Genomic DNA, 12,501 nt, shown 5'->3' with positions numbered 1-12,501 from the left:
AATAACGTGTTAGCTTGAGTGTTCATTTGAAGAGATGAACATCTTCAAGGGATTAAATCCTAAGGATATTAGATGTATTTTTTTTTTTTTTTGATAGGCTATCTGAAGTGTCCGGCAGACCTTTTGATTTTTGAAAAATACTTCTTCAATGCAACTGCAAATACAATACTGCTATATTTTTATGATGTAGAAATGTAATATAGAAATATAAAATATGAAATAGAAATTCATATTTCATGCAGCATGGTATATAAAAATCAATGTATTGCGGCTTTGTCACTGATGCATGCCTGGTTAGTTTTTCTCTATTTGTTAAATCATTTAAGACTATTTTGTTATGTTTTCAGGAATTGGCAGTATTTCAGTATTGGCAATTTTTGCATAGTGTTATATATATAGGGAGGGAGATATTCGGAGGGATTGGGTGAGGTTATGAACAGAGGTACTGAAGTGAGAATGTTGACCTCCCGAGCTGTCTAGGTCCTAAAGAAAGTAGTCACTGGAAACACTGTCGTGACTGTTGAGCTCAGTGCTCCTGTTACGTAGCCCTACTACTTGAAAGATGGCAGAGGGGAGGGGGTGATACCATGTTAAGTAGCTGGATCCAGTCAGTGTATCTTTTCATTTTGCATGTAATCTCCTATTCTGTGGAACTACAATGACAGTCATAACTTCTCTTTTTTTCTTTGCTCGCAAGACTTTGGAAAAAAATATCTCCATATTGGCTCATAAGACAAGATTGCTGTACACCTCTTTGCCTTCCCTTTCTGCTTCCTCCCACATCAAGTTAAAATCTGTCAATTTTTCTTCTTAATATTCTGGGTTCTTTAGGCTAATGCTGCTGATTTTTAGTTTATCACCTTTTTGAATCTAAACGTTTCTCTTTGTATGAGAGAAGGAAAAGCAAAATCCACAGTGATTCTGTGAAGCTTAAAACCACAAAGTATCTTGTCCAGTAGTGTTGTCCTAATGCTTTAGTTGTAGATCAGCATCTATAGTGCCCTGGTATGCACTGTTGAACAGGGAATAAACTCGTGGCTCCCATCTCCAGAGACTGAAAGATGAGAGGCAGTGTATATTAGGGAATTCACGTAGAGCTCATTGGTATGGGAATGTCGGTGTGGTAGTGATACAATCACAGTGGCGCTTATTGAGACACCACTGAAAATAGAAGCTTAAAAGAGAAATAGCTGCCTGATTTTCTCTTCCATGCGGTTACCAGGCTGGAGGAAACCAGAAGGTGAATGTGCGAGGTGGTTAATTTTTAAGCAGGTGAATGATGTAAAAGCTACTACTTGTGTTACAAATTCCATATTTATTGTAAGAGTGTTGGGCTCTCTGACTGTAATGGTTGACCTCGGGAATAACTCTGATAGTTGTTCCTGTCGTAAGTGTGGAATTTTAGTAGTAAAAGTATATTTCAAGAGTGAGTCTTGGTAAGGAATACACTACTTTGACATTTGCTTTTCCTGTCTCTTATGTTAAATAAACAAATAACTCAGTCACTTTCAAAGTTAACTTTTGGTTATAGATTAACATTTATTTGAAAGGTAAAAAAAAAAAAAAAAAGCAATAAAACACTTCCAGTAGTGACTTTCTGTGGTGGTGGATGTGGTGGTGTGTGGTGGTCTTTTTTGTCTTGTTTTTTTTCTGTGGTTTTTTGTTTTTCTTTTTATAAATAGCTTTAAGCAGTTATGATTAAAAATTTTGTGATTTCACTGTCACTGAGGGATGACTAGTCGTATAACTTATCCAGAAATACTATTTTATATACAGGATATTCATTTATAAGCAGTATGATTCAGTAAGAGAATGCCATAGCTATGAATTTTATCTAAACTTATTTGTTGTAGGTGATGGGCTATGGAAAACAGGTTTCTTTCATTTTAAGAAACTCTGTATCTCTTTAATCTTTTTTAGTTTTTTGGGACTTGAAAACTATAAACAACATACCGCTATTACTGCAGATTTTTTTGTGCATGACATTCCATCCCATTGACAAGTATCCAGAAGAGTATCCAGAAGCATACAAAGGAAATGTGATTGTCATTGCTGTTTTGTCATGCATGCAAATGCAATATTTTTCAGCAGATTAAAGAAAGTCTGTAGACCTTCACTCTGTGATCCTCAATTACTGCTGTATGTATTTCCAGTGAGTGCTGGAATAGGTAACCTTACACTGAACTTAAAGTTGCATATGATTTTAATAGCTTGGTTAATAATACCTTTAAAAACAGATTTTAAATGGAATGCTGGCATAGCCTTAATCATAGTCTGTAAATGAAGAGTCTCGTAAAATTCAATTGTAGGTATAAAAAAGGAAATAATTAAAGCAAGACATGTAGAAATGTTATTTCTACATCTGTTGACTTGTAATTTAAGTTCTTTAGTTACAGTTAATTATTAATATGATGAAGAGTTATTTTAGGAGTTGGTAGCCATAAGAATGATATCAAATGCTAATATTATTTTACAAATTAGTTTGTTGCCAAAAGGGCAGCTCACGCATACAGATTTTAAGATCTGGGAATAAGTATATTTTATTTTAAACTGAATATTAGGAAAGGAAAACCTACCTTGCCGTTTTAGCATATATAGTCTTTGTTAGCAGGTTTAAAAATACTGGGAAAGGGTAACTTGATTTCTAACAGCTTATGATGAAAGTTTTATGGAGATATATTGGGATGAGTCTGGATATTGAAAAACAATCTAGGGATTGAACTTCATGGACTTGCTTAATGAAGAATTGGATAAAGTGCTGCTGGGAGAAAGAGTTGTTTTTTGTCCCTAATTGGTTTTCACTACTTATACAATTATCCTGATGTATGAGCCACCTTTGCTCTGAAAGAAGTTCTGATTTTATCTTGTGGAACATACTTACTGATACTGGTTATGCATGCTCGAATGTACAGTCCCTTCCGTTCCTGATCCACTGTGTATATCTACAAGTAGAGTGCTTTCTTGTGCTTTGTCTGCTAACTGGAGAAATTTGTTTTGGCATTTCCCCTTCTTTGCTCCCCGTGCCACCCACCGCATAGGGTTACTGATTGTGAAAGACCTGCTTCCTACATCTGTATATATTTTACATATATGTGTGTGTATATACAGAGTATATAGTATATGCTGTGTTACAATATGTATAATATATAGCCTATAAAATACTATAAGCATATATATTTTAATTTCAATTCTAAAAGAATGCATTTGCTGTGCATACAAGGGTAGAGTGCACGTGGCCGTCCTCAAAGAGCTTTGGGAGCTGTGTTCTCTGAATGCAGTTTGTTTAGAGAGCAGCACTGAAAGTGAGTAATAGAATTTATATTCATACTTATCAAAGCTGAAATATTGCTTAGGTAATGATGTATCAGCCACCTTCTTAATTGCTTTAAAGTATTTGATTAATGACAGCAAACTCTACTTAAGCCTCACGTCAGTACCCCTGTAAAGTAAGCACACAAGTGTTATCTTAATTTCACAGATGGGCAAAGTGAGTGAGGGAGAATGTGCTCAGCATGACAGCCAGAAAATCTGCACCTGCTCAGGGAGCTGGAGCTGTTCTACATCTCATGAGCCTCACTTAATCCACACTCTCAGTTAACAAAGGGTGTGAAAGAATTCACTTTATGTAATTACTTGCTTACAAAATAGAGGAGTAAAAAAAAAAAAGGTTATGTTTCAGAAATTAAGAGCATCTTCTCTACTGTTACTGTGTATCAAAAAGATCTAGTGAGCACTACTCTTTATTTCTTGAGTCAGGTTCTCAAGAAATGTTTTCTGTTCATTATCCTGTTTTCTCCCAACTTTCTGTGGTAATTCAGTTAATTTTAAAATCCATAAGCTAATTCCAGTAACTTTAAGCTTTGCTTACATTCGTAAGTCAGAGCTTATTTTTGAAATCCACCTTCCTCAATGCTGACTTTCTTGCTTAACACATGTGGAAGTAACCATATAGGTGGTTTCTGATCTCCTAATTGTATTCTGGAGTATACATACAAATTTTATACCATTTGACTTTTAAGTTTTTATGACGTAGTTTCACTGAGCATATTGTTGTTTCATCCACTCACAAATACAGCATGCATCTTGCTCACAGTGTTTCAATATGCATGTTTTTCTTTATATGACCCAAATTGGATCCAAACTTTCAAAAAATACTTGAACATCCTTTATTTGTCAAGAAAAAATATTTTCTGTTATTTCTGAGCTTCCATGTTTTTCGTCTCATCATTTGTTATTACATAGAATCATTTAAGTTGGAAGAGACCTTTAAGATCAAGTCCAAATGTTAACCTGACACTGCCAAGTCCACTGCTAAACCATGTCCCTCAGCACCACATCTACATGTCTTTTAAATACCTCCAGGGATGGTGACTAAAGCACTTCCCTGGGCAGCCTGTTCCAATGCTTGACAACCCTTTTGGTGAATTTTTTTTTTTCCTAATATACAATCTAAACCTTCCCTGGTGCAACTTGAGGCCGTTTTCTCTTGTCCTATCATCTGTTAATTGCGAGAACAGACTGACCCCCACTTCGCTACAACCTCCTTTCAGGTATAATGTCTTGTATCTGCTTGTATCAACTTCTGTCTGAACACTAAACATCATAACAAAAGGAGATGGAAAGAACTTTGGAGACTTAAATCTTACTCAGTGGAGTAACTATTAGAATATAAATGGGTTTTCCTTATGACGTAATGAGGCAATAGTCCAAAGGAGCTGAACACAGACAAACTTTCACAAATAACAAAAGGGAAACAAAAACCTAAGATATCCTTTCCAGTTTCTGAACTTGATTTGTTTTGAGTCTGGATGTCAGCCATTAACATTAAGGCTTAGTGCAGAATTACTATGTAATATGATAAGGTCACCATCTTAATGGTTTTTCTCATTGAACCTTTCTTGGTTTTGAATCTTTGTCTGTCAAAATGACAAGAGGAACGATTTAGGATTCAAAACTTCCACTTCTATAAGACTTTATTATTAAAAATGCCTTAAAATGAGGCATCACGAATCTGAAGTAGTGATTTTTTTCATGTTTGAATGGAACAAGAACGTGGTGCTAATCTGCAACAGGTAGTAGTATTGTAAGTGACTGAACGGCGGAGGCAATGACAGCTGCGTGAAAAAGGGCTCGGGCTGTGTGCTGCAGGGGATTCACTAGTCATGTCGGAGCTGACGGTTCTTCTGTGGCATAACAGTGTGTGTCAAGATAATGGGAGTTTAAATGAGTGAATAGTGGAGATGAGATGAGGAGGTATAGCCATGGACTGGAAGGAAAGCGATCCTTATAGTATACGCTTGAGTCTTTGTAAAACATGTGGAGGTGCATCCTACTGCATCAAAACTACTTAGCTAAACCATTGGGGATGGGGATCTTGTCAGCATATGACTGCTCAAGCACAGTTAAGTAGAAAATTGTTCCTTGCTTCGAGTATTCCTCCTCTTTTCCCTCCAATCCAACTGATTTTTAAGTAGTAATAAATAGCAGTGATCATTTTGTCTAGCTGGAATTTGAGGGACAATGGTTTAATTATTTCTCTTGCCTTTTATTTGTGTCTGCGGCTTAGTCAAATCTCTCTGTAAGAAGTAAAGCTGTCAGGGTGAAGTGGGCACGGGAAGGTGAGTGGCATGTACAGATCTCTTGCTTATAGAAATGACGGTTCACGTTTAGCTTGTGTAGATAGAAGCACCTCTTTGTCATCTGTAATTGCTTTTGCCCGGATGAGAAGTTCCCGGGCTCCAGAGGGCAAAATTTTGCAACAGAAGAGCCTTGGATGTGATTAATTTGCAACATTGTGTGTTGGCAGTACATAGAGCAAGAGGCCGAAAGATAAAATGATGGGAAGCCAACCTGTTCTCCCAGCTGAGTTAGTTATGACATGCTGGGATTAGGGGAATCTTGATTGAGTTCAGTAATTAGGGTAACTTCACTTCCCTGAATGTCATTCTAGCACAACTGCTACATCTTCTCTTTTGAGAAAGCTTTAAAGAAAACTTTGCTTTGCCTGCATTGATGGACCTACAAAATGGAATTAAAAATAACAGCTTTGCAATTTAAAATCATGTACTCTTTAAATGGTTTTTGGAACCGTATCTGTTTAACCTTCTGAAATATTTTCATTTCACAAGTTGTAGTAATACAGTTTCATAAACCAGTGCCCTTTTCAAATGACTGTAACAGCAGTGACTGCATAAAATCGCTTTTCATAATAGGGGAGAAACACGAGCAAGAAGCTTGTATTGAAAAAATCCACTCATTTTTATTAGCTTCTTGCCATCCTTCTTTCCTAAATAAAAATGAATAGCGTGACACTATTTTTTCCTGTGTATATTTAGGCACTTTCTCATATAGTGCGTGGACATATACACTATTTTGAGCACAAGACTGGACCAACTGATGTCAGTAAAATAAATCACTTTTATGAGATCAGTAGTTTCTGAAGTGTTACTTTTGACTTGTAACTAGGGGAAGAGGCATTGTCTGGTCTGGTGACCAAGTTACATGTATTGTGTGAAAAAATACTTTCAGTTCTACTCGCTTAATTTATGAGGGTAGGGATTTCTAAATACCTGTCTTCCACATCTCATGCATTATTTGGCTCTGTGAAATGGGAATTTAAACTGGGGCTTTGTATACTGTAACAAAATAATTAAAAATTTCAAAATTCTTCTTCTATTACAGTCCACAGAAGATTTTTTTTTTTTTTTTTTTTTTTTCAGTGTCAGGACTTTGATTTATATGTCACTTACCCTAAATATCAGTTTTAATCTATGTCTTGGCCATCACAAAACATACTGTTTACAAAACTTTTTTTTAACCTAGACATAATGTGTTTATGTAGTTTCTTTAGCCAGCTATGCTGCCAATGTTTTTAAAAATACATAACTGTTTTTATTGTTTCCTTCAGGAAAAAGCAGATAATTTTTTCTGCTTCAGTTTCACAATGGGCTTTTCATGTTGTGGCATATAGTTTCCTTGAGAAATAAAGTTGACCACTAATTCCAATTAACTAATAAAAATACTGAATTTTTTTTACAGGAGATGATCAGATGGAGAGAAAAGGTCAAGTTTTAATACTTCTAGTGGAACAAGCGCTCAGTTTCCAGGACTACAAAGCAGCTAGTATGCATTGCCAGGAGCTCATGGCCACAGGTGAAGTGAATAAATGGGGGTCGTGTGGGGTGATGTTAGCGGAAATGAGTTCTGACTCTTGTCTTACTGTGAAGTATGGTGCTTCAGATTGGTCCATTTCATTCAAAAATCAGTTACATCTTGTTTGTGGAAGTCAACTGACATCAGCATGTCAAATGTAGAAGGCAGGTGGTATGAAATATGACAGATCCTGTTGTCATGGAGGTGGAACTCCACGTAGTTATAGAACTACAAAATGCTTAACTCACAGTGACTTCTGGAGAAATGTTGATCTTCTAAATCAGTTTAGTTAATTGAGATCTCTTTACTGAAGTTACATACTGCCACTCAGATAATCCTTTATTTTTTTGCATCAGGCGCTCAAAATATATCTTAGTAGAGATTCCATTTTTAATTGTCTTCTCAGTACTTTTTTTTCTTGTAAGAAAGCAAAGGAGAAAGTGTTAATTTGTCATGTTGTTTAAATCCCTCTTACTATGTGTTGGTGTTATGTTTTTGTTAATGAATGTTCATGTGTAACGCTATGGAGATTAAACATGTATGTTGGTCCATATGCATTCATTATACATACATAGTCATGTTTCTCTTTAGAATTCTTTATAGAAACATATTTCAATATCTTTCTAAGATGCATTCAGTTTGCAAATGTTTATTTGCATAGTGTAAAACCTTTGTCTGCAATTGCTATCACAATTGTTAATCTCCAGAAATAATTATAAGAAATCAAATTTTGGTAGCCCGCTGGGTAGGGGTCTTGTATTTAGTTTTCAATGTCTATTGTAGGCAGTAGTAACAAGTGGTGATATTTGTTTCTTACTAAATTGTGTGCACATTATAAAAGAGAGTTCAGGTATCTTTAAACTGAACCTAGACTTTGGGAGAGACATTTGCCAGGTCTGTTTGGATACCTCCAAACTTAATTTCTTGACTTTCTGACAAAAGATGTGTGTGATGTATAGGAGCTGACAAGACAAGGTGACAGCCAGATTCCTGTAATTTCCTCCTAATGCAGGAAAAATGGATCCTAGCTGGTTATGATCATTCTTTTGCAAGAAAACATTTGCGTGTTTTTGCCATATGTAATGCACAAATACGTGGAATGGAGATGTACAGAGCAACTGTTGGATGTAACGAGATAGGCACTGAACTATTAGACATGTAACCTTGGGGAGCTTTTCTGTATGCCTCTGGGAACCACAAGTTCTCATTCTTTCTACACTGTACCCCTTTCAAACAGATAAAAATATGTGGTTTGAGTAGAGGTAAATGACACACATCAAGATACTAAAGAAGGTGGGATTTGTTTCTTTGGCTCTTTTTTATGCCTTAAGATTGAGAGGGGAAAATCTGAAATGAATCGAAGTTCTTCTAATCATATGAAGTGAGATATTTTACTTTTTTTTTTTTTTCAGCCACTGCAGTAAGGTGTTTAATATTATGCTTTGAAGTAAATTATGATTTTTCTTACTGTAATAAGTAAAAAAAAAAAAAATGTGTGTAGGTTTACACGTGCCTATTGTACTGGTATCTACAATATGATAATAATGTATCTACTATGTATTCGATCAGTCTAAAGTTGAGTTACATCTCTGTTTTATGGAGCCTTTATGGTTCCTTTCTCAGGGGATGTTAATTGTTAGCAGGAATGCCGCATGCCCTCCTTTATCTCATTCGGTAAGAATTATGCAGCATCCTTCTATCACTTACGAAGTTTACCAACCTCGGAAGTATGTTTTGTGTTCCCTTGTAGGTTATTCTAAAAGCTGGGAAGTATGCAGTCAGCTTGGGCAGTCAGAAGGCTACCACGATTTGGGTATGCGTCAGGAGCTCATGGCTTTTGCTCTGACGCACTGTCCCCCAAGTGCCATAGAGGCATTGTTGGGAGTGAGCAGTTCATTGCAAACCCAGGTAGGTGCTTCTGAAACTTCTTTTGTGCAGTTTCAACGCTTACCAAAGTAAAGGGGATTTGTGCTCATCTTCAAGTTTGTTCCCTTAAGTTCCACCCCCCAACAAGTTTATATTTGTTCTACTCTATTTTTCTACTTTCACTGTTGTATTTCAACAAATGAGGTCTCTTTATAAGCATTTTGTATGATGAGTTGGCTTCTCACGTAGAAGTGCAATTGTATTCTCCATCTTTAACATTCTTAATTTCTTCATTTATTGCCTGATTTAAGCATTTTATTTGCAGATGCATTTAAATAATTTTCAGTGCTTTCCAGCTGTTTACACCTTGTAGTGCAACTTCATTAAATGCCCACATAAACGTCTATTATGTTTATTCTTGCACTTTTATGATCTCTACCCAATGTACAGTGAAATTCTTTTCTCACTGATTTCAACCATGTAATGGTTTTAACAGCTACAAGATACTTCGTCTGAGACATCTTTAACTCTGCAGTGACTGACTTCTTAATAGAATCAGATCTTGGATGTTCAGCTGATCATATTATGCTTTTAAGAACACATAATTGTGGCATTTAAATACAAGTCATGGCAAGATGACATAGCAAACCTTTTGAAAAGTTTCATTCGAAACTGCAGCGCAGTAATTTAAGTTGTCAAAACGTTGAATTTCTGCTCGTGTAATTGTGGCTTGGCCTGTGTACTATTACTTGTTTAAGAGTTTATGTTTGTCTTAGTTGTCTAAGAGTTCATAATGTTCATAGATTTACCTTTGTGTGGTAAAAAAAAATCTTAGAGGGCTTGCCTTCTGTGTCTGAAGAATGGGGGAGAAGGGAGCAATAGCTACAGTACCTACGCAGTCTGATTACGGCAGCTGCAAGTCTGTAGCCTTTTTCTGTACAAAATTGCTTGTATAGCAACGTGTATGAGGAAAACGTGTTCTCCCCTTCTGTGCCTATACCTGGCATTAGAACATGAAGTCTTTTGGCACTGTATAAGCTGGAATTTGTTAGATTTTTCAGTTCACTGCCTTTGTATCACTGTCTTGTTCCTTCTAAAGCCTTCACATCCTGTTAGTTGTAGTGCAGCGCAGCTGCTCAGCCGCTGGTTATTACCCTCTTGCATCCCACTTCTCCAAGGCAAGCCATTCTCTGTCTTCTCCATTCACAAAACTTGAGACGGAATTTGTTGCTCAGGTTTCTTTGTTAGCACAATACCGTTTATAGCAAAAGTTCAGTGATAATTAACTTGGTATTTGCCCCAGGAAGCCAAACCCAAGTCATGATTTCTGTCAAAGCACATTTAATCAGTTTCTTCTGTGATTACTTTCTCCATAAACTAAGCGTAAGCTTTTCAGCTCTGTTCCTTAATGGTCCTACAGGTTTGGTCCAAGCACTCTGTGTGTAGATAGATATATGCAAAAAAATATTTATTAGAATGTCACGCTGACCAGGTGATATATACAAGCGTCTTTTGGGGGCCTTCCATCAGTTCTCTGGCTTCTAGAAATTCTGCTCACAAAACTATTACAGCGTGTAACATTTGCCTCTGTGGAATTGCCCAACACCTCAGAGGCACAGTTCAGATAATGGACTTTTTTTTTGTAATGGACATTCTTTAGCCTACATAGTACGGCAGGTTGCATATAACTAAAAAAAAAAAAAAAAGTATTACATTGCATGAAAAATAGCAGAAAAATCACGGAGAAGACACTGTCATTTTGTCTAGGGACTACAACAGTGAGAGGATGTCAAAGATACATATGTGGTGTTCTCCCTGTTTTCCCTTGCACCCTTGTTTTTCCATCGTGGAAGCTTTTACATCAGAATTTCTTGGGTTTCCTGTGACATCAGTCATAATTCTTACATTTGATTGTTTGACTGCTAAGAGAGTCTAATTTGTATTTACAGATTCTTTATCAGGCTGTGAATTACCAGTTTCTTCCTTCAGAAGGATGTGAGAATACAAATATTTCAGGACCTTCTTCATTGATCAGTAAGGATACAGAGGTAAGCTTTAAAGAGAGTTTTATAAAATAATGATTTTGTTCTGAATTAGGCCGAAGAGCTGAATTTGAGTTTTTAGCAACATCTACCTGTTTACTGGATAAAATGCACAGTAAATACATCTACTAATTTCTGTTCTTAGATTACTTAAAGTTCAAGGTTTTGCTTATGTACTTATACTTAGTCTGTTCTGATTTTTTTTTGTTGCTTATTCCTACACAGTCTTAGCATCTAGGAAAAAAAAAAAAAAACAAACAAACAAAAAAAACAAAAAAAACCCAACCAAAACCCAAGAGGCAGGAGAAGAGGGAAGTGCAACAAAACTGAACATAATAAATTGCGTTAATGTTGGTTTGATTTTTGATCAGTCCCAATTGCAAAACGACATTTGAAAATAAACCTGAGCTACGTATTTAATTTAAAAATGTCTTGAATTAAACTTATCTTTCCCCTTTTTCTGTACATCATGAAGTTTATGACTTCTTTGCCATTTTGTAATTTTCATATGTTGTATGTGAAGTTATTTTTGTGGCTAAGATCAGAAGGAACATTGAGTCTTTTGTGGGAAATAGAGGCAGGAGAGCAGGAAAAAGTACAATTATTCTTTCTATTTTTCATGTTTATTTTACAAAAATTAAGTGCGTACATGTAAAATTGCAAGTAAATTTCTCTCTTCAAAGAAGATATAGTAACCTATTTATGAAAGAAAGGAATGTCTTTTTCATCCCTTTTCTGTTTAATTGAGTTTTTCTATAGGTGGTAAACAGATCAAGAGGGAGTGCAAAAAGCTTAAAAAAATACAGGGAAGAATAGAGAAAGAAAGAAGGTGGTTCGTGTTGCATAGTCTGACTTTTTGAGAAAAGTATCTGAATTGCAGCCACCTTAATCTCATTATATCCTTGGGGAGTTTTTACTGATGACAGCTGTAGGTGGAACACACTAGTCTTTGCCTTTGGTATATTTAACACCATGTGGTTTAAAAACCCACACCTCTCCTTCATTACTGGAACGGGAACAGGCAACTTCTACATATATGTCTATCTTTTTATGTATGTTTTTTATATATGTATAGGCACATGGGCATACTTTGTATACATATATACATATATACATATATACATGTAGACATGGATATACATGTGTACAAAAAAAAATAAATGGGCAGGAAAGTAAAACAGCGTGGAAAACAGTATTCAGAGGAAGAGAGCTAAACACTATGTATCTGCTAGAATAATTGATACGAAGGACGGGTCTGTTCACTGGCACAAATGCTTTTTGTTTTCTGGAAACCAGTAAATAAATCTGAGGAAGATTATTCAGTAGATGTTAAAATTGTGGAACCTTCTGATACATATGTTTACAGTATTTTAATGTATATAACAAATTTGTCATGCATCACTTTTCATATGCTGTAGTACTACTAACTGTATGTTGTGAC

General features: G+C 35.8%; 1 protein-coding gene across 1 annotated transcript in view; it reads left to right on the top strand.

Annotated features, from left to right (window-relative positions):
• The window catches only part of NBAS (NBAS subunit of NRZ tethering complex), a gene marked incomplete at its 5' end in the record, with an annotated part of 193,283 nt that overhangs the window by 69,462 nt on the left and 111,320 nt on the right, over positions 1-12,501 (top strand). Inside the window, 3 exons of the mRNA XM_082481713.1 lie at positions 7,039-7,152; positions 8,903-9,060; positions 10,968-11,066. Of these exons, the coding sequence (XP_082337839.1) occupies positions 7,039-7,152; positions 8,903-9,060; positions 10,968-11,066 (371 nt within the window). The remainder of the gene's footprint in view (positions 1-7,038; positions 7,153-8,902; positions 9,061-10,967; positions 11,067-12,501) is intronic.

This window comes from Vanellus vanellus (assembly GCF_965231255.1).
Source record: "Vanellus vanellus genome assembly, chromosome: 3".
In the NCBI taxonomy this organism is placed as follows: Eukaryota; Metazoa; Chordata; class Aves; order Charadriiformes; family Charadriidae; genus Vanellus; species Vanellus vanellus.
Note: the sequence above shows the minus strand (reverse complement) of the source record. Positions and strands in the feature narration are given on the sequence as shown.